We start from the raw sequence: 26,788 nt of genomic DNA on the forward strand, positions 1-26,788 counted from the left end.
ACTTTTTACACAGATAGAGAGAAATTTATGCTATCAAATGGAAGATACTGTCAAAAGTTTGATTTCAATATAAATGAAAATGCTACATGAGGACTCAGAAGGATAAGGAAAAAGCTCAGCAGTAACACTTTTATAACCACATATTTTAAAAGCTTTGAAGTGAAGAATCATTACATCAAAATCATTTTCCTTGAAAAATAAAAAAAATAAATTACAGCATGAATATTAACAAGTTATTAGAATAGTGAATGTCAAAGAGTAGCAAAAAACAAGCAACCAATGAGTGGCCTAGTGTAAAGAATGTCTTACCAATCATATGGTTAGCGACATGGATTTGTATCTCTCTCTCATTCTCAAAGGTCATCTGGCACTTGATGCATTGATAGGTCTTTTTCTGTTTAATAACCAAAAAGAGATTAGAGAAAACTGCACTGTAGCATAAGGCAAGTGTGATCATGAATACAGCATGTTATATGCTTCAAATTTCCTCGACTGAGGCTTTTTTTGCCTATATATCCCCAGGCCAGGCTTTTCTGGGACCATAAACACAATCTATAATTACCAACCTGCTTTAGGAGAAATTTTAATTTCAACTTTAAAAATTTCAAATTACACTACTTGAAAATCTGACTGTACCTGAGCCACAATGAGTTTGCACCTGTCATTTAACCCATTGCAGTAAATTCCCCCAGAGTGAAATAAAAGACAGAAAAGTAACTGTTTTCAGAGTAAGATCAACTTTCTCAAAAAATTCCACCCTTTGTGAAGGAAATAATGCATTTTGTATTGGTCTCTGATCAGAATCTTGAAAAAACTGCATTACCACAAAGAACTGTTTCCTGGTACAATCTGCTTCTATTTTCTTATCTCAAAGTCATACGAGGGAGGCCTAGCTGCAGAAGTCAGGAGACAGTGTGAAGAGGCAATTACATGAGCCATTTATTCAAATGGAAAATGGGGTTTGCACTCAGATTTACAGTGATGCGTGTACTTGTGCAACGTGGCAGGGAAAAATCCAAGACACCATTTGCAGAAATTAAAATGCATGTTGACAAGTTGGACATCCAACTCAGGGGAAAAAGAAAACAACAAAAAAAGGATCAAAAATCACAAAGGCTAAGCTTTTGTACATTTGCAAAAACTCTTATTTCCCAAAGCAGAAGTAAGTATGGTGCTTTGGTTTGATGTACATGCTTATTTACTGCATATGAATATGCTATCTAAATAGACATTTTTTGATGTGTAATTTAAAAAAATTGGGCCTTTTGTGCCTACTTGTTTCTGAAGAATAATTCCTACTGCAAAAATTGCCACTAGGCACAAGCATGAGGTCTGCATCCCACAGCCAAAGCTGGTGGCAGCAGAATGTGAAATCTCTGTGTGCTGGCCACAAGGGATGGATGAGAACCCCAAATCAACAGCACAGAGAAGCCCAATTCAGTAAATGATGCCCTGTTAACCTTTTGAAGGAAAATAGTTTTGAGGGTACTTTTTGTGTACTTTTAGATGCACATTACTTTTCCTTCAGCCTCCACCTCACACCCAGGTATAGAACCCCATTTTTAGGACAGCAGTAATAAGTCAGAAGTTTTGAGTTAAACAGAGGAGTTGCTGTCACCCCCTCTGTGCATGGGATCCAATTTCCTCAAGCACCTGCTGAGGAAAGAACAAATTAGGTGCTACCAAGAGCTTAACTACTTCCCATGTCATCAATGGCAACAAGGTAGCCTGCTGGAGGCTAATGAACAGGCTGTAACACCATAATAACAAATGCACCATGGAAGTTAGGCATATTCCATGAATTCTGTACCAGTGTGCCTTTGCTTAGGCAGGGCTTTCTAGGCTAAAACAGCAATGGGTGATTAACATGATAATAGGAAGAAGGCCATACTCCATTGGCCGAAAGCTGACACAGCCAACCATAGCAAAGGAAATAGTTTGGATTGGCTAGCTATCCCTAGGCAGCTCAGGAAAGTATCCTCCTGGAGTCCATTTGGAAATCAAGGCTGTTAATGGAAAAGCAGCTGGATTTCTGCAGCACTCTTTCTGGGGAATCTGTTCTGGCAGACGAGCACAGCACACGTACATACACATGTCCTCACAAACACACTGGCACACACATGCTGAGGGCTCCTAACTTCAAAACAAAACAAAACACAAAAAAACTTGAAAGAGCAAAATAGGATTGAGTAGTGACTGATTCATGTGGTCACACAGTCACCTTTAAAACTCAAAGCCTTCCTCTTCCTTAAAACTTCAAAGCTAAGTTCTGTGCCTTGTCCAATGCTGATGTCAGCTACGAGGGCTCCCTCAGTAACCAGCTAGAGGACAGTATTTCAGCCTGACTCTATTTCAAACCTTCAAAGTTATATTTAACACAGACAAATGATTCATTTCTTAATTGATTTTGGTGCTTCTGAAAGCTACTTACTAACAGATCTGGAGACAGAATGTCCTTGTTTACCCACAGACCCAGTGCTAACTCCTCCACACCATTTCACAATCTTATAAAACACTCTGCTTGGCATGAGGAGCCCTCAGCAGATTTGAGACTTCCTCTCTGTGCTACCTTTAGCCTCAGCTGGGACCTGTGCATGCACATGAGCAGCTTAAGCAAGGTGATGGCTCCTGTGACAGGGTGCCCCACTTGACATGGAGTGAGGTTAACAAATGGCCTATACAGAATAACTCAAAATAACAGCTGCATTAGCACCCAAGTGGATATGCAAGGGTAGGAGAGCTGATTTTCTGGCCCATTAATAACTGCCTTTAAAAGAATGTCCCAAAACATCCTTCTGTTTTCTGTAAATGGAGAGCACTAGTTTTAATACAACTCTAATTAGTTGTGGTACCAAATATGATCTTCTACTATTATTTTTCTGCTTTATGAGCACTATTAATGGATCTTTTTGTAAAGTTATGAGCATTATTAATGGATCTTTTTGCAAAGTTTTATCTTCACAAGTGGTGACAGCGAAGGTGCCCACACTCTGAGGAGATAACAGTCTAGGTGATGAAATCTAGGTGATAAGAGAGACCAGATGGGCAAGCCTTCAGCTGAGAGCTCATTCCCCACAAATGTAAGATATTTAATTCTAGTCTTGGCACACAATTGTAGTAATAACAACAGAGGGTTCTGTTTTCTTTTCTGAAGTATCTATTGTTCCCATGGGTTTTCCAGACTGTCCTCCTTTAAATCTGGAAATAGTTTCCTGCTCCACAAAGAAAATATTCCTCCATTCAAGTGGATTTACAAGGGAAGAGAAGGGTTGTGGGGGAGAACAAAGAGAAGGAACTGAGTCCAAGAAAGTGTGCAGGAGAAAAGAAACTGAATAAAGGAACACAATAGAGTTTATTCTTCCAACTTTCTATGCTACCTCCTTTGCTTCTTCACTCCAAATAACCTAGGTGGGCTAAAAATAGTAACCCCATTCAAGATGAAAATGGAAGTCTAAACATTTGCCACTGTCAATGCTAAACAAGTATTTTTCATGACACCTGTGGTATAAAATAAAGATAAATATGTGTAAGAGAATGTGACTTAAAATGTGGCTTTGCAGTATTAGGAAATGAAAAATCTCAGTACTAAACAATTAGTCATGTTTCTTAAAATATGCATATTCCTCTAGAAGGCATGTGGAAATAAATTAATATAAACACAGAAAGATATTCAGAAAAACAGGGAAGCATCACCTATGATGAGATCTTAATGTAATATAAAAAAGACCTTGAACTACACTTGTGTCAGATACTGGAATAATACCATTATCTGTGATGCTCATATGAAAAAACACTTTCAGGCCTATCCAAAGAGAATAGCTCAGAGAAAACTATACAAATGAAACAAAAATGGATGTTAGAGGAATCTTTTAATACTAAGATGTATTTTATTTATTCCTCTTAGTGATGTCTCTTGCAGAAGACCGTTGACTTGTCTTAAAACTCCTAACAACAAATCCTCCAAAGAGGATGTTGCCATATACACACTGCAAAAACTATGCCTGGAAATCTGTCTTGTTGAACATGAATGGATCCCAGGCAGGCATTCCAGAAACAAGCATGATCAATCGACAGGTTTTCTTCCTGTTTGTGGGCCATACTAAAAATGTGAGGAAGACAGAATACAGCAAGATTTTCAAGGGTTATGTGCTTTCCTTCATTCTTATGGATTAAAAAAACAAGCCTGCCAAGCAATTCTGAATATGTTTTCAATGGTCCTCTAGCTGTCTCCTATTGATCTTCAGAATAAAACCTTAAATATTTTAATAGTAAAAAACCAAAACAAAATATAACAAAATGATCATACTTTGTGGTGCTATATACACTTGCACATATACATAAACTTAAATACCTCCAGTAAAAAGGAATTGTTCAGTTTCTCCTGTTCTGTTTTTCTTCCCAGATACTCTTTATTCCTGAAGGGCTAATATTTATTTTCTCCCTTTCTTTCACTTTGGGGTTAAATCTTCATTTAAGTTTTTTTTCCTGAAATTCCTTTAGGTTTCCACACTCACCTCTTCTATCAAAAAGTAAATAATGGTTGGTGGAGCAAATTCTGACATAGAAAGAACTTACAGATTTTATAAATTATTATCTTCTTTTCCATTTACTTGGATTTCATTTGGCTTATTCTTATTTACTCTGAAATACATACCCACCACATAAAAATCTAATCTACCTGTATGATCCTTCTGACTGTACCTTGTCCTAATCTTCAACTGCTTTTCTATTTAAGAAAGAAAAAGAAATAAGTTGTTTAAAAAATGGAATGTAGAAATATTCAAGAGCTGGAGAGAAGTAGCTGTTCTGAGCACGTGCAGATCACTCTACATGCACTGTGCACTGCAGATTGCTCCATTAAAGGGATATTTTACCCAGCACACTAACAAGATGACAAGAGAGTTCATGTTCAACTTGCTTAGCTTTTCTTGAAGCCAATGAAGCTAAGTAAACACTGTTCTTGAATGCAGAGATGTATCACCATTTAAAAGCCAGTATAATTCTTTGAAAATCCCTCTACTAGGCAAACACAAAGGGCACTCATTGCCTTCAGAACCCTGAGTGAAACACCAATGGTTTTCTAGAGAACTGATATCAGATTCAGGTCTTGTACCTATAATGAAGGATAAGATAATTCATTATTCCTAATAACAATATATATATTCCTGGGATGCTTATCTCTGATATTAGCATATGTGCAGGCCACAGACACCAGTAAGGTACCATTTGCCATCATCACAAATGCAGATTTTTCATTATCTTCTGCAAAGAAATTCAGAACTTCCCTCACGGGATGACATTCAAAGCATTTACCTTATTGAAGAACTTAAAATTTTCCCCTGAGAGAACAAGTATAACAAGTATGGAAGCTGTCACTGAAAAGAAAGAGTTAAAGCAAGAAATAAGACAGAAAATGGCAATGTGTTCTGCTAGCTGATAAGGAAGGGAAAGGTAATTCCATAGGTGCATAAATACAAATTAGTCCTACCTAATAGAAAAGAAGTATTTTTCAAGAATTTAGAAGAAAATAAAGTCCTGAGGAGGAAGAAGCACAATGACCTAGCCAGACCTAGGTATCACACTGAAGGTGGGATATTTCCATTGCTCATTCTTCTGCAAAATTATTTTCGTGTGCCTGGAGGCTTAGTCGCACCCAAAGGGAACAATATCCAGTGGTTTTACCAAAAGAGAGAAGAGCAGAAAAGAAATCAAGCTTTCTGTGGGATTGGCTCAGGAGGCTGGACTGGGGCACTGCTCCAGCATGGCCGTGCTGCCCTACACAGCCCCACATGGAGGAGGGATCCAAATTCCTGCCAGGGAACAACCTGCCCCAGCTCGCTTGGAGGCACCTCAGCCCACGTCCTCAGGACATACTTAGGGCCCTCTCTTACTAACCAAGCTCCTGGTGTTCTAGTTGAATGGATGGTATTTTCAGGTGCTTTTAATTCAGTAAGATGTGTTTGTGGGTGCTTTAATTAGCAGATTGACATAAACAGGCATCTATGGCTGGAATTATTCATTAGGAGTTGGGTGCCTAATTTCCTTAGATACTTTTGAAAATCTCACCCCATCATGTTTAATTAAAAATGTCAGATGATATCAATACTCAGATGTGTCTGCTGTTGGTCTCCTGAGAAGATTTCCAAAATCCACTTCTCATTCCATCTGTTCCTGACAGAGGAAGGACTGACTTGGCCCATTCTTGAACCAAAACGTCAACAAATAATTTTAAAAGACTATAAACTGCAAATGATATTAATCTCCTGAGTAGGCTTCTGGAACCTTACTTGGATCTGCATGTTCCTGAGTAACTTGTAAGCTAAAGAATAGGAAAGCAGGCTATCTGCAAAAAGTCAAGGACAGCACACTTTTATGTAATCTGCATTAGACAACGTCCAGATTTGCTAAGAAACTACTTATCCCCTACTGAGCCCTAAACAAGGGCCATGAAGCAGGTTCTTCTAAAATCACTTTTAAAATCATACACACATGCAAACAAGCTCACACAAATGCATACAGACCTCCAAGTAACCTCAAAACGTTCACTCTGACAGACATTCCTAGGGACAAGCTTTTTAGCACAGAGATTTGGTTTAGGTAAGAGGTTGGGGGGTAGGATGGAGTTCACTACATTTTCCTTCACAGGTTCCTATATCCTCCTGTTCATTATTATTTTCCTGGTAAGTAATAATCTCATTCCTCAAATATGACAGATTAGATTTTTTTATTGTTTTGGGTACTCAGCATCTCGGCTGTTCATTAAACTATCCCAGCTTTTCCAAAACAGCCAGTTCAATAGAATCAGGACATGGACAAACTCAATCCCCACTGCCCAAGAGTCTCAGCTCTCTGTTGGTAAATCTAGGGCAGTTCTGAGATAAAAAATCTGATGTGCTCCTTCTAGGAATCAAGGTGCCTGACAGGCTGAGAAACTTCTGATTGTTCTATGTGAATTACTCTACTCTTCCTCTTGTTTTGCTGAGGTATTTTTTAGTAGCACAAGGGATTTGATAAAGTGACAATTTCAATTTAAAAAAGAAAATAATAATATCAGATCAGTTCTCACAATGAAGATCTACATTTTATCCCTCAGATAGTTAAAGTTCAGCTGTACTTACTCTGGGAACAGGGGACGTCTGGGTACCTTTCCTTTGGCCACTAGTCTCAGGTGTCAGGTCTCGGTGGTCTACCTGAATGTGGCTCTCTAAGTCTTCAGCACTTTCAAATTTGACACTACACTCTGGACACCTCAGGCTGCCACACGGCCTCTCGTTCACCTCCTGTGGAGTCAAGCTGGAAGACTGTCCATTGGTGCTCCTGGTCATGCATCCAGCACACAGGCCGTAGGGAAGGCCGTTCACATCCAACTTTACCAAGTCCTGCTTATTGCGGAACTCCTTCAAGCACAGCGCACACTTGTAGAGTTTTTGCAAGGCCTGGCCATTAGGTGATGAGGTTGCAGAGTTTCCTGCCAATTTCTGCATATGGAACGTCCCATGAATTTTCAGCTCCAGGGTAGAGGTGACCGTCTGCATGCAGACAACACAGCGAAAGCCAGTGAGGGAGTTTCTGAGATCTGGATGCATCTGGCAGTGCTCAATGAACTCCTCCTCACTCTGCAGTGGCATTTTGCAGATCCGACACGTCCCCGTATCCAAACTCTTGCTGTGAGTGACTTTGTGCTCCGTCAGGGTCAGGAGCGATGGGAAGCGTTCCCCACAGATGGGGCACATGTAGTGCTTAGCTGGGCCTCGATGGGTCTGCATGTGCTCCCTCAGGCCATTTTCTGAGAAAAAGGTCCTTGAGCAGATATTACACTTGTGGCTACCTTTGATGAATTCTGCTTTCTTCCTAGAACAGTCATCCTCCCCAGGCCTGATGTTATGATCTCTCAAACGATGGTTCTGCAGGAGGACCTCCATAGTGTAGGCAGCCCCACAAATGTCACAGCCATACATGGGCTCAGAAGCATCCACATCATCCTCACTGGCTTCATGACTGTTGGAAGTATCCGGGTTCTTCATTAACATGTTCTGGATATCTCCCCCTTCTGTCTTCTTATTTGTTGGGGTCATGCCATTAGCTGTACCATTCTCAGCGCTAGCATCAAAAACACAATGTTTTTCCCGCAAGTGTTTTTCAAGCAAGATGATGGCATGAAAAGCTTTGCTACAAAACTTGCAGTTGTATTTTTTGCTGTGGGTTGTGATGTGGCACTGCAGTTCTACCTCTGTGCTGAAGGTCTCACCACAGAAGATACATTTGTGAGACTTTGATGGATTACCCAAGTGGCTATGCTTCACATGGATCTGGAGATCCACCTCCTTCCTAAAATCCCAGTTACAGGCTGTGCAACGATACATCTTCTTTTCATTGCTATGCTTGACTGCCAGATGCACTTGGATAGATACCTTGGAATCAAAAACTTCTTGGCAAAGGGTGCAGTGATACAACACAAAAGTATGCATGTCTAACAAATGCTTCTGCAAATCATCCACTGAAGAAAACTGTTTGTCACAGCTCTCACATACATAATGAGTGGAAGTTGTCATGTAGTGTACGGTGAGATGTTGCAGAAGAGACTCCTGGGAGTCAAAGTCTTCTTTACACTGAGGGCAAGACTGTTTCCTCAACAGCAACTCCAAATGCAACTTTAAATGGGTCTGAAAACTCTCAAAATTTGAGAACTTTAGATCGCACTGATTACAGGGGTATTCGCCATTAGACACTGAGTTTGCGCTTGCAGAAAGCCGCTGCCTTTTAGGGGAAGAGACTTCAACATCAGAAGAAACTGGACTCTGCTCTGCTTTTGACTTCTTATTGTGTGCCAGAGGAATGTTCTTGTGGTTTTCTTTAATATGCTTTGTAAGCTTCAGGATGGAGCCAAAAATGGGGGAGTTTGTGCAATAAGGGCATGAATAAACTTCCATAAAAGACTGTGTTGGCTGAATGACAGGGGAATCCAATTTTGAATTTCCTACATTGCAGTGAGTCTGCTGGATGTGCTCAGTCAAGGTAGCTTCGGTCAGAAAGCCCATGGAGCACTGGTTGCAGAAGAAAGCATTGTTGCCATCTTGAGGGGTAGCGTTTGGGCCGCAGTGAGTAATGCGGATGTGTTCCTGCAAGCTATTGATATCGGCAAACATCTCCGGGCAGTAATTACAATGAAAGGCAGAAATGTTGCTAAACTGCATCATGGGATAGGCATGGTTTTTGTGCACTTTTCTCACGTGTTCATTCAAGTTGTACAGTGTAGGCATGGAATCAAGGCAGATCTGGCACGTGTGGCTTTGCTGAGGTTTATCTGCATGAATGGTCTTCAGATGGATCTCCAGAACAGCAAGGCTGTTGAAGTCACGCTTCGAGCAGTAGGGACAGCTGTAAGTAACTTTAGACCAGTTCTGGCCATCCTCTCTGTCAACAGACCTGGTTTTCTTTTGTCCTCTCAAAGGCTTTAAGGTGGAATCTGGAGTGGAACCTCTTTCCACCGACGCGCTGGAGTCCGGCGTTGCGCTGCTCATAGATGCCACACTCCCCAGGACTGGGTCAGGGCTGATGCTGTGGTTGCTGGAGTCAGGCTGTCTGTGGCTGTCCAAGTGGCAATAGACTTCCTCCACTGAAGAAAACTGCTCTGGGCACATAGGGCACTTGTGTTTCTTGTTGGCATGGGCTTGATGAATGTGTGAGAGCAGCGAGTTTTCGTCTACAAATACTTCAGGGCAATGAATACACTGCAAATCTGCCTTCTCGGAAAGCTGTGGGTGGCGTGTCATTACGTGCTTCTCCAAATCTTCAGTCTGACTGAACGTCTCTTCACAGTAATCACACATAAAATCATCCTTCTTCACCTCTTTCTCATTCTTTGCCATATGTTCCTTGTTCTTTTTATGAGCTTGCATGTGACTCTGCAATGAGCTGGTGGATGAAAACCCACGTTTACACACAGTACACTTGAATGGTTTGCTGGAGCTGTGGGTTTTCAGGTGGATTTTGAGGTGGTCGCTGCGGGAGAACGCAGCCTCGCATTCGTGGCAATGGTACTTTTTATCCCCTGTGTGAAGCTTTATGTGGCGATCCCTACTCCTCTTGTGCTTAAAAAGCCGGCTACAGTAGGTGCATTTGAAAGGTAGTTTGTCACTGTGGATCTGCTCGTGCCTTTTAAGGTAGCTCAGGCGAATGAAGGACTTATCACAAAACTGACAGGGATACGGCAGGCCAGTCCCCCCTTCCTCCTCCCCGATGCCAAGATCACACCCATCTCCTATCATCTGAGTGGGTGATGCAACATCTTTGCTGGAGGGAGATGAAGCCACCCAGGAGAGTTGTGGGTCGTCATCACCATCTGTAATGGGAAAGCAGAAAGGAGATTAAAAACAATTCCCAGTGCATCTGTGAAATAAGGACAAAGCTCTCAACAACACTATGGGCTTCTGCTACTACAGCATTAAAAAAAAAAAAAATCAACTCAAAAAAAAACCCCAATAAACCCTCTTGAATTTGAAAGGAGGTTTGAGAAAGAGAAATAAAAATATATTTGTACACATAATTCACAAATATGCCAACACATAGTGTTAATAAAAAGCATTTTTCTTTAGCAGGTTTAACACCTGCTCACTGTACTGTAAAGCAATAAACAATGAATAAAGAAAGCGAAACACAATGTGCAGTGAAGCAATACAAACACTTCAGAAAGCTACAGTGTTAAGTGATCACCTGTGAATTTGTGGGTCTGTTAAATGCTACATCAAGATGATTTTAAGTAATGTCTCCATTTAAAAAATCCTTCAGTTCTGTCTGAAAACTGTAACAGAATGAAAGGCTGCTCAAAGGCAGAGCTGAACATCTAGGTGAAATAAAAGCATCAGATTTGAGAGAGCTCAAGAAAATCAGAGAAGAGATCTGCACCATTACCATGTTTGCTTGTATAAAAGGTAATGTTTCTCTCTTGTTACAAAATCAAACAAATTTTTTTAAAGCCCAGAAAAATCACCACTGGAGATCTTTAGACATCATAAATTAATCAAGTTCAGGATAAACTAAAAATGGCCCAGCCTCTGTTTTAGTAACGATTTCCTTTGCTCAATATAAAGCTTTGAAAAATATCTTATAATTCCATATTACCATACAGAAACACAGCACCAACCCCAGCAGCCCTACAGTCATTTTAGGAAAAATACATAAAATGTTGTCAGCTTTCATTGACAGAATTGTTAACAAGAAACAGAAGAGAGTGAGCTCAAGTATCCTAATTCCAACAAATGCAGAGATGCTGAGTGAAACATAACTGCCACTAGTCTGATATCAAACTAAATCACAGAATGAAGCAAAAATAAAGTTCCTGTAAATGATGGAAGGCGCTGACCATGCAAACATTTGGAGATTCCAAAAAGGAGCCAGTTCTCGAGATACACCGTCCTTATAAAACATTTAATGTTTTAAATACTTCAGTTTTTACTAAAACAAACCAATAAAAAAATCCCCGACTGTGTGTGTAGGCTGCCACACGCACGCTCCTCGTGCCTTGCCAACTGCAGAGTCTCCAGTCGGAGAAGGCACAAGTAGAGAAGGCACAAGTAGGGTGAGGAGCTCTCAAAGAAGGGCTCGGCTAATGAGGGTATCACCCCCGTACCAGGCAGCTCCTGGCACCGTCTGCTCTGGCAAACACCTGCTTTTCATCCCAGGTAAAGAAAGAGAGCAGCGACCCTGGAAAAAACTAAACCAAACAAGCACACCCCAAACAACTTTTCCCGCGCGATGGGGGTGTCTATTTTCCAGGTCAGGCGTCTGCTCTCTGCACCCTCTGCTCCCGAGAGCTCTGCTCCCCTGTTTGTCTAAACCTCCTGCTCCAGAGCGATGCTGGACACCGAGAACTGCTTCTTCCTGCTCCCGAAATGCACCTCGACTCTCAGCGAGCATCCGCGCTTCCAAGATGCTCAAGGTCTTTGCGCTCAACTAGCTCCTCCAAATCCGGCGGAGCCCAAGCCTAAAACACAGACAAGGAGCTCCTGATTTTTATGTAAACTTTTCTCAGTCTTCACTCCCCCCACCACGAACGGCTCTCTCTCTGCAGCTGCAACAAAGCCTCCTGTTCCCAATTTAAGCCACCTCCGCCGCCCACCGCGCTGCCAGCACAGCTTTGCGGAGCCCCCGGGGAGCCCCCGGCCCCCGCCACCCCCAGCTTTGCCGCCAGCCGGATCCGGGGCTCCGTCCCCACGGACCTGCGGCCACAGGCCGTCGGAGGGAAGAGGCAGCCGGCTGCCAGAGCCCGGATTAGGGGCCCCGGGGAGGTGCCGGTAGCTCAGGGCTGCCTAATTCCCTCCTCTCACCAGCTGGGCTCCTCCAGGGGCAAGGAGACAAAGGGGAGCACGAGGGGGATGCTGGGCCCGAACTAGGGCAGCACATGTTGCGTTTGTGCCGCTGCTGCTGTCTACGGAGAGGGGGAGAGAGGAGAAAAACAACACGAGGAAAAGCACCCCACCATTTGCTAGTTACTGCTCGGGCTTACTGGCTGTAATTACAATAATTTTACGTGTCTGTTTGCAGGAATGTTTGTGGAAACACGTGCATTGAAATATCCCCTCTCGCAGCCGGGCTGCCCGCGCCGTGCGCGGAGCGGCGGCGCACACAGGAAAGGCTGCGCCGAGAGAAGCCGAGCGCTCCAAACCGAATAAAGCTCCATTGTTCGGCTGGAAACCTGAGACGCCGTGGGCCAAATCCAGGGCTAACACAGGCCGGGCCAACTGCTTTCACTTATTTACATCCATATGCACGTATGCCAACCATTACATTGGCCCACCACGCAAACTGAACAAATCTCTAGAAAGTCTCTTTTTCCTCTGAAATGAACAGATCTACCTCACAACACAGTCTAACATTCAAATAGAGCCAGTTCCCCTCCAGCTGCTGCTCCTCAAACATATTGGGCTATTCAGAAAACAGAATCAAAGAAAGCTGGTATTAGTATTACTTTGTGAGTGAAACACAAAGCCTTTGCTAATATAATTTGGATTTTTAAAAAATTATATTTCTCAGGTTGTAAAGCTGGATTTGTCATAAAATGGAAGTGTTTACATAGAATGCAAAGATTATCTCCTTTTGTTAGCTTCAGTTGGACCTTTTACCAATTTTCATGTTTAATTGCTTGATTCTTTTTATTCCAGCATTTTCTCATACTTTTACAGATCAAAAAGAATTTTAGAAGAAACTTTAAGCACCAGAAACAACCTACATAGATTTCTTACTAACAAGATACTAAATTACTGAACACCTAAACTGAAGAAATTAGGGAAAACTCATTATCATTAATCTCTTTATGGAATGAATGAATGAATAATGGCCCTGTTAATTTTAACTTGCCATATTAAATTGAAGAAAAGACCTATAATGAACTGAGGAGAAAATTCTAAGGTATTCTACCACAGTAATATTTTAGTGGGAAGTTATATTTTAGGTGTGGTATGACATGTCTGGCAAAGATGGTTAGAATAATAATTCTGCATTAATGCAATCAAAGGAATGTAGCAGAATGAGAAAAATCACTTTCAAAAAGGAGATTAAAGTCATTAAAATGGCTAATCCTGCAAAGTGGGACTGTTCTAAAATAGAGAATCACATGGCTGGTGCAAGGCTTTTGTCATATGCGCATAAGAGAATCAAAACAAGTATTAAAAGGGTAAGAAAATTCAATAAAAAGTTTAATTAGGAAAAAAAAGAGCATTAAGGAAGCTTCAGGATGCCAGTAGTCCTCAGGATATATGTGCAGGTCATGAAGCTTAAAGGGCCATTCTTGATAATCAATCTCAAAGTGGTACAGTAATTTAGCAACTTAATGTTCAGCACGTTTACAGGACTGCAAGCATTTATCATCATCAGTGAGGAGCTAATTCTAGCCTCAATGCATTCAATAAATGCATTTTTCCTTCTAAGAAGAACAATTTGGCCAAAATGTAGTATAAATCATACTTCATTCTCTATTTATCTTCCAGATAACACAAGCCAAGTTCAGAGACATATTCATAAAGCTAAAACAATAAAATGAAGTTTAAAAAGATATGGTCTCTCTTAGAAGGGAGACAAATGGCTCATCACAGATTGCCAGGAGGAAGCAGCACTGCCATCTCAGCATACACTGCTGACATTGATATATCTATTATTCCAGAGTTATTTTGCTAATAGAAATATAATCAACCAGACACAATTTCACAATCCCTGCAAACACCTTCCCATCTCCCTGCCCACAAGTAGCTGGAGACTGTTCACTCCTGCTCAACTTTGAGCAGAGCTTCATTTTCTTGTTCAGCTCCCCAGCTGAGCTCCCCCAGCTCCCCCACCCTGGGGGCCACATTCCTGGGCAGGAAGTGCACAAACCCAGGCCACCCCCAGCTGGCTCCTTTTCCTTTCAAGAACAAAACACATGCACAGAGGTCACATTTACTGGCCTGGACCTGAAGTTCATCCTTTCCCAAAGCTCTTGTTCACCAACAGAGTATCACTGGGTCCCGCTCCACTGAAAAATCCCCCCACTCTGTCTCCCCTAGGCATGGGGAGCTCAGGGGCTCTTCCCCAGGGCCCCTGTGATCCCTGCACAGCACAGGCACGCTGCAATGTGGCCTGGGCACCTGCAGGCCAGTTCCTCCCAGTGCCACCAGCACAGACTGAGCACCACAGGGCTCAGGAGAGCCTGCACAACCAACCCCAGGCATCACAAAAATCCTGGGTCTGGCCAAAGAAACATCTTTAGGACTCCCCTCCTGAGCCCAGAAAGCATCTCCATAGAGGACAATAAAGCAAGGAGGTCAGATTTGAATGTGATCTTATTCTATCAGGTTTATTCGTCTAGCACAGAGCTAGTACACAAGAGAAATACTTAAATTAACAAACACAAAACCCCACAAAATTGATTGTTGAAGGAAAGATTGCTGTTTAAGCTCAGACTTCAGGTTCTCTCTGAGTCCCTCCATGATACACAAGTTAAAGATGATCAAAGCACTGAAAATGCTTTAAGTTGTTAAAAGTTGATGGAATTCTTGCACTCAAAAAAGTAACTTTTGAAACCAAGCTTGCAAGCTTGGCATCATAAGACACGCTTCTGAACTGTTCCTCATCTCCATAACAGCAAAAAGCCATCTGCTTCCCAAGGGCAAATTGTAGGGCTTACTTCTGTATCGCTGTGAAAACCCTGAGACATCCTCAGATGGAAAGTCCAATAGAAATGCTATCAATTTCAATAATTATTATTATTGCAGATGCTTAACTATGAGAATAAAACACTGAGATTGAGGACTAACAAATCCTCAGTACTGGTTACAGTAAATTTTGCATTGCTGTGCTATGTATTAAAGCCAGGGATAGATCATTACAATGGATTATAGTAAGAACCTCACATAGCATACGCTGCTCATTTACACTGCAGTGCTGGTGTGAAAGAATGCAAATCAAGTTTACACAGCAAATGTTTTAAGCTCAACATTTTCAGTGCACTGTGACAGCTTTTTGCTTAATTATTTTGTTGGAGGGTTTAGTCCTATTTTTCTGCACATTTCCTTCACAGTTATAAGAAATAATTAGAAGTACCAATAATACTCCAAACTCGATTTTTTATGCACTTATTAGCTTCAATGAACATTTCTGTTCGTTGTGTCACAGAAGGCAAAAATGGACTGTGACCCACCAGCCCTTGTGGCAATGCAAGTCCTTGTACACTGACACTGCATCTAGCTCTGAATGGCACTGTCACTGCTGGGCTGGGACTGACACCCAGCACTACTGCACACTCAAGCACACTTCACTAAATGAGAAGGAGGATTTCTGCAACTTATTTATAATTATTCCTCAAAAAATATCATGCAACTGTCCCCTAGAGCTGCTTAACCCTGCCAAAGCAGGGAGGAGGGCCTGGGAAATCCACACTGCTCTGAAGAACTCTACACAGAGCTTCACACTTCAGTGACATCAGGTTCTTCAGCAAACAGGTCAGAGTTCTGTATTTTATATATAATATATGTATGTATGTATGTATGTATGTATGTATGTATAAAATGTTCAAAACAAACATGAAATTGGATAAAAGTCTAAGAGGTGCTAATGTAAGTGGCACCACAGGAATTGCTTTCATTATTATCTCTGATTTGAGAAAAATTCAGTTACGCCTAATCCCATGTTTATGAGGTAAGCATTTTTGTTGGACTAAATTACCAAAGGTTAGTGACTCTTTTCCCACTTTCTCAGCTTTGTACTGCAATTCATTTTATAGTGATTTTTTTAAAAAAGCAAGGAAGACGTCTGGCTCAATGGAAAGTATATATAATCTGATTTTTCTTCTCATGCAGAGAGTAACTTTGTATTTAGAATACAAAATCAGCACAAGATGTAGTGCAGAATTTCAAACACTAAACTTGCTGGAATGTCTGCCACAGATAAACTGTTACACATAGACAGTTTAAACCTTGCTGTCTTTGTTTAAACCTTTTTGTAGTGATCAAAGATACATCTAATTAGTCTTTTTTATACTTCAAGTTAAAAGTACACACAAAGGTGTCTATTGAAGCTTAGCTGATATACAGAAACTTGTTAAGGCAGAGTAATGCATGCCTGAGCCCTTGTCTCCCATTAGCAGAGATATCAAAGCTCAGTAATGACCATCGACGGGGTGATCCATAATTCTGAGCAGATGATAAAATGTTATTTTTAACATTATTTTTCCTTATGTCAAACAGTCTGTATTTTGCTGGTAACAAAAAATTAACATATCATTAAGTCAGTTATTTCACGCTTCGATAAATGGCATAATAGGGCTGGAGGAGAAAGTTTTATGTTAGATCTAGGAATAAACGAAATGCTTTCAGAGTTGAATCACTGTTTTTCTTTACTCCCTTTGGAAAAGCAGCAGATACTATATTCTGCTGTGCATCATGGACTTGGGACTGAAAACAGCTGCACTCTAATTACATGTAAAGTGTACCAAAACATTCCTTTTATCACAGACTGTAAATCTGTTAGCATCTGTCTCTCCTTTGTTTCTTCCACAAGATACAAGCTTGTTTCTACATTTTTCTCACCTGTAGCGGTAATTAAAATTCATTATAAATGAAAGGAGTGAACACTAAAACAAGTTCCTCTGTGTACAGTTCTAAACTCAAATTAGAAACAGCTGTTTGCTAATTCATGCAGTGATGTTTTGTCGTGCTCTGTGAATCAATAATAACTCACCCTATTCCTACCAAAATGGTAGGATTATATATATATTTTTCTTAGCAATTTTCTCCTTAGAAATATTCAAATGCACATTCAGTCTTTTTTTAATGAGATTAGAAGATGATACCTACAAAATCATCAATGAAATAACAGGAAGATCTTAAGATCTTAATAGCTTGCTGCTTCTGCTTACCCTGCTACCTAGAGGGTCCTGTGTCATACTTGCCTGCTTTGATGCCTACAGAGCATTTAGCAAAAGGGCACGTTGTAAGACAGATGTAAAAGAACAAAACTGTATATGGAGTCACACAGATGCACATGGATGCAACAGTCACATTGAGAGAATATTACAGAATTAGGGTTTCAGCTACAACACCTACAACTTTCAAACATTAGGAATGACAAAGCCCTCAGGAAAAAAATCCTAGTAGAATAATTATTACTTATAATAATTAGTTGTAAAATTAGTTATAATAAATGGCAATACTTATGCTAATTGTTAGTAATATTTCTACATATTATGTTAGCCAGAGCACAAACTTCATGTGACCCCATTGGCCTTACACAATTATATTCTGCACTTCTGGCTACTTGATGTCAACATTTATCATGATTTCAACACTTGATTATGCAAAACAAAGAGACAACACACAGCACTTAAGAGCTTCTTTTTTATCTAAGCATAGGGATGCAAGCAGGGTGGCTGCAGTGATGTGAGCAGCCCTCACAGCAGCTTTGCAGAGCTTTACAGCACGAGTGGGGCCAGCCCTGGGCCCTGCACTGCCCCTTTGCAGAGCCAAAGATGCAGCCCAGAGCAGTGGAAGGACATCAGCCTCTGTGCAATACCTGCATCACTTCATGCATTTTCTCATCTCTGTACAGAGATGTTTTCCCTTTCTTGTGTTGTGCTGCTGATAGCAGGGAGGGTGTTGCCACACCTGAGACTGAGACTGAGCTGCTCGTGGAAATGTGGCCAGCGGGACAGCCTTGCTGGTGGGATGAAATGCATCAGATGAATTTCCTCCCTCCCATCTGATCAGGCAGCTCTCAAATACAGCAGGCACCTGTTCTCAGGCTGTTTTGCTGAGTACCCTCAGGCACGTGCAGTCACACAGACTCAGCTCAAGCTTTCCCTCAGTTCATATCCATAGCACCAGAAACACAGACTGGCTGCTACTTGCAGAAACTCACTGAGTGCAAAGCTGAAAGGAAAGACAGACAGACTTTTCTCCACTAATGGACCAGATTGGTGTGATTTAATGTAATGTTTTCTTGTGTTCATTTTCATGATTTTACATTGTACTTTCAAGTGAAGTCATCAATTACAATCCATTTAGCTCATTCATAAAATTCATTTAAGGGTCATATCCTGCACAGTGAGCAGCAAGTCCTGGAAGTCAGCACTGACAAGGACAAGCAGCACTTTCTTTCCCACAGGATATTCAGCTTGAGCAGAATCAAGTCAGAGCTCATTTTGATGGTGTGGGCAGCAGTCTGGAGAAGCAAGTGCCTTTAAAACTGGGGCAGTGGCAAACTAGGACAAAGACAGCTTTGCCAAGAGTTCTCTGATAATCTGCTGTCACTACTGAGACAAATGGCTATCTGCTTCTGTGCTGGTAGAGAATACTAGAGTGGCCTTTACATTTCTGCAGAGCTGTTTCCACTCTTCTGTCATGAATCAGCTGTGAGCCAAAAGAACCACTAGAAGTGAGAAAATGGACCAAAAATGCTCTGTGCCTTCTGGCTGAGGTCACCAGAACTGACTGCATTGCTAGGATGGCTTTCTGTGATGTGATCTTCAACTGCTATTATGTGGTGACCTGACCTGTAAGAAAATGGGTTTGCAGTCCCTGTCTCTAACAGATGATAGGTACTTTCCAGAGAACAGAATTCTGCTTCTAAATTAGTATTTTCCATCAGTGCTCAGTAGAAGAGAAGACAATTGCCATGTTCAAACCTGAGAAAAACCCTTATTTTTCATACTCTGCTCTGCACAGAACTTTACTACCAAGCTTTCCGACCTGAGAAACTTAAAGCTAGTCACATTATTAGAGCAAGTTGCAGAGGAAAATAAAACCAGCTTGTTAAGTTAAAAAGAAGGAGGCAGTTCCAGGCTCTCATTTTGATCTAGGTGGGAAAACTGGGACACACTTTCAATCTCAATGGGTTGATGTTCATGATGAATAGATTTAATGCTGAAAAACACATGTTGGCTGAAATTACTCAGCAATAAACAAACAGTAAAAACAAACAACATCCAGATTTTATACTGCCTTCAAAGAAGAAGGGAAGAAAAGTAAATTACATGTGACAAACAGTATCAAGTAACCTGTTTTATAGCTATGCACACACATTATTGTTCTGACTTCCAAATGTGTTTTGTATTCACAGCAATCCCATTGAATTCAATAGGAACAGCAGTTACTCAACACTCCTCAAAATTCAAGTGACATAAATATGAGATATAGCCAGTTCTATTAGAGATATTTTCAGAAAGGTGCATGCATTCCTGTCCCTTTAATGAATTCAGAATTAAGATTTCATGCAAACACTATGAACGGAAATGAAGCTGCACTTGCAAATCTCACAACTTCTATGTCTGGTGAGTGCAGCCCCTCAAGGCCTCCATCTGCCTGGTTTTGGAGGGGCCTGTGTGCCCCAGTGGGTATCCCTGGAGCTGAAGAAGCTGCCAGCTCCATCAGACCCAAGACTGGAAATGGGGTTTGCTCCAGCTGAGTAAATCTCCCATTGCTTAGAGATGGTGTGCATTAGGGCAAAGTACAATTAGTTAAGACTTTGAGTTTGTTAGTGAACAATTTTTAAGAAATTAATTCATTTAAAATTCAAAAAGAGCACCCACAAATGTAACAGCACACTGTTGAATATGAAACACATTCCCGATTATCATAAACATTGGTCATGAATCTGCACAATGTTTGTAACTGGCCTGAGGGAAACTGCATGAAACAGAGGTGGGAAGGAAGTTCTCCACTTATCAATACCTGACAGAAATAACTGAAAGGCTTAAAAAGAAAATAACTATAGGTTTTTTACTATGCAAGATGAAAGTCAAACAGCATGGCTTGCCTAGGAGAGACATGTATTCTGCACTGTATGGTAATACTACTTCTTTTTTCCTAACAGTACCCACCATTTTAAACAAGAAGAGCCTTCTAAAGTGAGCAAGCAAACAGACGCATTTGCCACCCGGTAAGATTGCTCTCGGTACACCAGTGTTTCCCTACAACAAATGTGCTGCATGAGAGTCCTTTCAAGTTTAACCGTCAGTGACCCAGCATCTGTGATCTGAGGACTTGCACTGCACCACACAACAAAACCATCCACCAAAAGCTGCTCTCTGCTTCCAACACATCTTTGCCCTTTTGACTGAAGGGCCTGATGACAAATCGTGCGACTGCGCTCACAGGCGTTCTAAAGAAAAGCTGTGGCAACAGCCAAGGTCTCTTTTCCTCGAGCTCCCAACTCCATTGGTGCAGCTCAAGGGGGATCCCATGCCCAACATTGCTGGGACCCTGCTCAGCCTGCAGGGGATGAGCCCCTTGGTGCCCACTGCAAGCACCTCCATGTCACTGGATATCCCTCTCCTGTGGGTACCCAGCACTGAGAGCAGCCCAGGCTGTGCCCCATCTCCTACACCACAAGTTTGTGAGAGACTTTTTGAATCTCTAAATGACTTTAAAGAATCTCTAAATTCTTTAGAGGCTTCTCAGGTTGTCAGTCAGCAGCGACCACGCTCCGGAGAAAGCCTCCCGTAGGGAGGATGCTCATCAGTGCAGGCAGGCAGGAGGGGGGAGCGCAGCTGGGGAGCCAGAGCGAATCCAAGCAGGAGACAACAGCCCCTCCAGCCCTGCTGCCCGCCTGCCAGGAGCCATGCAGAGCCTGGCAGGAACCTCCCCTCCACCCCTGCTGTGCTCCCAGCCCCAGCTGCAGGCACCACACTGCCCACAGACCGGAACAGGGGCACCTTCCTCAAAGTCCCCTGCGGCAGAGACACCTTCCTCCTGAATTGTTTTACAGTCCTAGGTGCTCATTTTCTCTATTCAGATGGCTCTAGTTTAACTACCAATGCAGGTTTTCCCACAAAATGTGAATTGTAGGATTTATTCTAGTTAGTAACTGTCTCTGTGCCTTGGCCACAGATACATGAGAGAGTGAATTTACAATGAGGAAAGGTGCAGGGCACAATTATTTGTTTAAATGGCATTAAAATTAGGGTTGGAGTGTACACTGAATCATCTCAATTTATCCCTGAAGAGAAAGAGGGACAGCAAATGTCTTGGCATTTGCAAACAAATATCTGTTTCCCCAACAACTCGCTAACAGCACTCCTTCCATTTGAGAGCAGTCTCACACAGACATTGGCACTGATATCAGAGAATTAAATGAAATAATGGGAAAAGCTATAGTCAATAACTTTCTAACTTTACTCACATGATGAGGACTGGTTATACTGACAAAAAAGTACCTGGAAATGTTAATAGACTAAACAACTCAGTAAAAGGAATGAGGAGGCCGTGGGGAGAGAGAGATTGAATTTACCCTCCAAAAGTACATCTTGACACTAAAGGCACAGCAAGGCTTTTTACAGGAAGGTACAGGCTTTCTACAGAAGAATCCCCTAAATTAAACATAGGTGGAATCTGGAGGTGGATGTTTAGGGCAGGGGCCCATTTTCTACACAGGAAAAATGGTCAAAAAATCAAAAACGAAAAAGCAAAAGACTCTATAAAAAATAAACAACCAAGATCTCTCTGGGAAATCAGGCACCAGAGGTTTAAAAGACACACTTGTACCTCCAAAACCAGATGTGTTAAAAAAACATCTCCAGTCAATTAATGGCTGACAACATACACAACCCCACATGGAAATGAAAAACTATTGTTTTCATAAACACAAAGAGTTTTAAAGCTCAGACAGATTCATTTGCAGAAAGCCTACTGTCCTAAATATACCTAAATAATGAAAACCCCTCACCACCTCCCTGCAATCTGTTTGGTTTTGCCCTTCCCAGAGCCACAGCCAAAGCTCCCTGCCCAGACAGGAGCACAGACTGGGCAGCTCTGGTGTCTCCCACAGGAGGGTGAGAGAACAAGGCTCCCCAGATACAATTCACATATTATTTACATGTTTACTCAAGGCTTTTCTAAAATTTATTTTAGTTCTGGTCAACAAGGCAAAAATTTTCATGACAGAAGCGTTTTCTGACCACAAATAAACTGTGCTGCTGTCTAAAATAAGATCTTTAGCCCATCTCACTTTTCAAAACAAACAAAATTGGACAAATGAATGAAAACTCAGTAACTGCTTCCTCACACCTGGGAGCTGATTTTAAAGACACACACAACCTTTTTTTGGTTGTTTGTTTTTGGGTAAGAATTATCCCATTATTTAGCATTATCATACTTTGCATCTTTGGATTTTCTATGAACATAACCGTAGTCCAGGGCCCCCCAGCTTCCTGACATCAGGAAGGCTGCAATATCGTGTCTACCCTGAAGTCACTGTACACAGGCTTAAGAGGCACTTCATTTTAATTCAGTTCTTTGGCTGGAATTGAGATACTGGATTTGATCCGATTTTTTTCTTACTGTGTTGCTTTGTATCAAAACACCCATTTTCCAGTGGGTGGTGCCTAACAAAACAGAAGCAGAGGTGTGAGCATGAAGGAAACAGCCATTATAAATGCACAGAAACACACCATGTCAACACTTACCAGCTGCCCAATATGTACAAAAGCTTTAAAAAAGGACAACTGAGTCATTATTTTAGACTTTCACTATAGTTTCCATTTTAAAACATTTTACAATCTATCTAGTGCCATTGGAGAAGGTTCCATTGCAAACACTGGAAATCAGACACCTCCTAACCATCAAATTCATCAGAATTTTTGTGCAAAGTGTTATCAGGTAACAATATTTACCATGTACAGTAATTATGAAAACTCTGAGATTGTGCAATTATATATTTTAATTACACGATCTGATTAGGTTTTTTAATCACTTCATAAAAAGAAAGGAAATTCACCGAGGTTGTCAGAAAGTTAATAAAAATAAGGTAATTCACTGCAAAGGCTCACCATGGTGCCTTTCTAACTACTTCCTTGCTACACCCCACTGTGCCTAGGTATTGGAGGTCAACTATAAGTATTAATTTCCTTACTTCTATTAACTTTGGTGACAACATTTGTGCTCTTTTGGCATGGTATTTTTTGTTTCATTTGGCTGGATGATATTTTAAGACATGTGGACTCCTCACAACCAAGAAGCTGGGTGTCCTGAAACCCACCAAGAGACTCAGCCTTGCCCTGCTCTGTGCTCAGCCCCCTTGGAGGGACACTCAGGGAAGCCACTGCGTGGTGGCCACTGTGACACCGAGCTGTGTGAGCCTCACCAGCAGCCTGCAAAACCCACCCAGCTTAGCAGTGTCCCACAATAAATACAGCAGCAAAGCTGGCTGCTCACATCAGGGCCATGAGGCACATGGCAGCTGCACAGAGCGCCCAGCAGCAGTGAGAGATGCAGCTGCAGCAGAGCCAGAGGCCAGGCCAGCCAGGTACCTGCCCTGGGCAGCTGGAACCACGCAGAACCCAGCTGTGCAACACAAGCAGCCCCTCAGAACCCTCCTGCTGGCACTGCAAAGGGGCCATGAGCAGAGAGAGGGCTGGGGGCTGAGAGGTGCCAGAGGTGAGTCACCTCCTCCTGCTCCTGAGGCAGGACAGAGCACGTCTGGTTCACCTCTGGAAAATATTTTTTTTTAAGTTTTGGATGCAGTTCTGCTCTAAGGAAACATTTTGTTTATATCCAAACTGCGAGTCTATAATGTAATACTTGGCTATGGGATTCAGCAGCTCTGTTTTACTCATTTTTGGTTTGTCCTCTCCTCCTGCCAGCCCTTCTTTATTTTTCTCCTTTCTCTTTTTACCTTCCCACCCCCTCTCCTGTGATTCTCTGGGGAGAACAAATCACTTTGGGAGGTTTAATGGACTGACAAGAGCAGAAATTTAATCGTGGTGTGCAAGCACGGGCCAGGCACATGAGAACAGGCGCAGTGCAATCCATTTGGGCTGCCCCACCTGTGACCCCAGGCACCCCCTCTCTGCAGGGGCCATGCAGGGAGAGGGGCCCTTCCTGCTCACATGGGACCTTGGTGGTGCCTGCTTCAGAGGAGAGGGCTGCCAGATGCTGACAAGCCAAAAGCAGTTATTTCAGGAGACTTTTTTTAATATAGAAACAGCTGACACAAAATGCATCTCACTGGGGAGGGAAACCATGCTCCCAGAAGAAAAAGACCACTAAAAAGCCTCTTTTTTTTCCAAGAGAAATCTAAAACAGTTTTGGGCCAGATATCACTTAGGTTTTTTATTTCCATTTTAGGAGACTTGCAGAGTGCCCTTCTAGTCCTGCCCCATCCATGGAGAATATTAAGGGGGCAGATGTGGGTGGATTAAGAGATGGTACAAAGCATTTCAGAGAGTAAGCACAACCTCAAAGAAAACCTGTCCCAGGCAAAACAGCCACTGCTGGGGGAGCTGCCTGAGCCTCCCTGCAGCCCCTTTTGCTGTGAAGGGTCCCCCACACCATGTGCATGGCCCTGGGCTGACAGGGGCATGCACTCAGCTGCCTAAGAAAGGCAGTGAAAAGGGGAGGGCACAAAATTATTTAAACAAGCTTTTATACAGAAAATGAAAAACATTGTGTGCAACAACATGACTCCTTTTCCTTTGTACACCGTTTGCTGCTACAGATTACATTTGCAAAGTATAGCTTTCAATATGACATAGCCAAAAGCAACCTAACAGCATAATTTTCTTCCTGGGTACTTTATTTTTGAATTCTTCTACAAACAATGAAACAGAGATTTGGAAAAAACAAGAAAACAAAGAAGCCCCTTCTTCTCACATGCATGTAAACCTGGATAAACTGACAGGAGACCATCTTTTGAACAATCAGTGTGATTTACTCTTGCTTGTGGAGCCTGTGCTGGCTACTGCCAGTAAATCCTAAGGGCACACAGTGAGTGATACCAGACACTCTGCACACCCACTACTACAAAGACCTTGCTCAGTTGAAAAGCATGTGTAGTATTTTTCTATCACCATTGCCTGCATTTTCAGTTTTTCACTTTTAGGCACCTTGTCTACCTGACAAAGCTACAGCATATCCTTGACATTTATTTCAAGCTTGCTGTTCTGTGCAACTGGGTGGCATAACAAGGACCAGGGAACCAGAGCTTTAAAACACATTTCCTGGCTGATAATGCAGATTAAGAGAGCTACAAAAGACAAATATTAAGGACAAATATCAGTCATATCCGAAAAACAAGTATTTTCTAGCAGGATCATAACCAACCAATACCCTGAGATATCCAAAGGGAAGAATCTCTATCCTTGCACTCATCCTTGTCATTTGAAACTGCACTGTGCTCTTTAATAATAATCTCAAAATGATCCAAATACTTTCCGGGACCATATTCTACGACAAGTTATATTCTAACAAAAAACAGTCATTTCAAAAGTCATTTTCCTTCCCTTCCACTTACATTTTTCATCTTGTTTCTCTCTGCCATTTCTCCATCTCATCCCAAAGCCAGATTATTACACTGCAAATGTGGGGCAGGTCCAGATACCCAAGGGGAGATCCAAGATCTTCCCTCCTGAGGAAACTTCATAGTGAACTCAATGACTATCTGTGATGTTTGCTGGTACTAGGGAATAATATTTCCCTTGGGCACTTTCTGGATAGAGTCTACCACCTGGGTTAAGTCATTATTACAATCAAGCAGAAAAAAAAAGGGAGGGAGAGTAGAGATGAAAAAACACTACAGCAAGCATCATTACAGCTCATCAAAAGTGCATTAGAAAACACCTGATAATATACTCTGAACATTAATGATCCTTACAATATACCATATTAATGCAGATGTTATCTGAATTCTCGGAAACTAATTTTTTCATTCACACACTTCTTTAAAATTGGTGTTGGAAAACAAATCTCTAGAATCTATTAGTTGCCAGCATTTTTTCTGTTTCCAGAAACAAACAAATAATGTAACACCTCTGTACCTGTATGTGCTGCAGATCACAAAGCTGAAATGGGTACCCTGACACTGGGATGCTCGTTGGCATTCCCAGGCAATGTGTTACAGTTCAAATGGACAATGGTCAGCAAATATTAATAAAGAGGTTGTGATTGTGTTGCCTTACATTGGACTATTGTCACTACTAAAATAAATTTAACTGGCTGCCTGAAACTCTCCATTGCTGGGCAGCAATTTCCCTTGCCATTTTTCCATCTTAGGTTAGGAGGGAGACATGTGAATGCCACAGAACTGATAGTGCAGCTCTGCTATAAGGTGCTAAGTGCCAGGTTAGAGGACAGGTTAGCTGTCTGAAAAGCCTAATACTTCCAATAACTTAAATGGAGGTCAAAAAAATAATTCTAGGCACTGCTTAAGTCCTATATTCCTCCTTTACAGAGACTGCAAATCATGTCAAGTTCTGCATAAATAGGTTTTGTGGGGGCATTAAAGGGTGAATTACTGTCATCTAGGTGCTAGTGCTTAGTAAAGCAAGGAT

General features: G+C 41.8%; 1 protein-coding gene across 5 annotated transcripts in view; it reads right to left on the reverse strand.

Annotated features, from left to right (window-relative positions):
- Nucleotides 1-26,788, reverse strand: part of ZNF423 (zinc finger protein 423) — a 282,147-nt gene that overhangs the window by 88,131 nt on the left and 167,228 nt on the right. For all 5 annotated transcript variants that reach the window (XM_063167747.1, XM_063167745.1, XM_063167746.1 and 2 more), the window contains 2 exons: nt 7,119-10,342; nt 310-394 (listed from right to left, as the gene is read on the reverse strand). In XM_063167747.1, coding sequence (XP_063023817.1) covers nt 310-394; nt 7,119-10,342 — 3,309 coding nt within the window. The remainder of the gene's footprint in view (nt 1-309; nt 395-7,118; nt 10,343-26,788) is intronic.

Source organism: Melospiza melodia, chromosome 13, assembly GCF_035770615.1.
Source record: "Melospiza melodia melodia isolate bMelMel2 chromosome 13, bMelMel2.pri, whole genome shotgun sequence".
NCBI lineage: Eukaryota > Metazoa > Chordata > Aves > Passeriformes > Passerellidae > Melospiza > Melospiza melodia.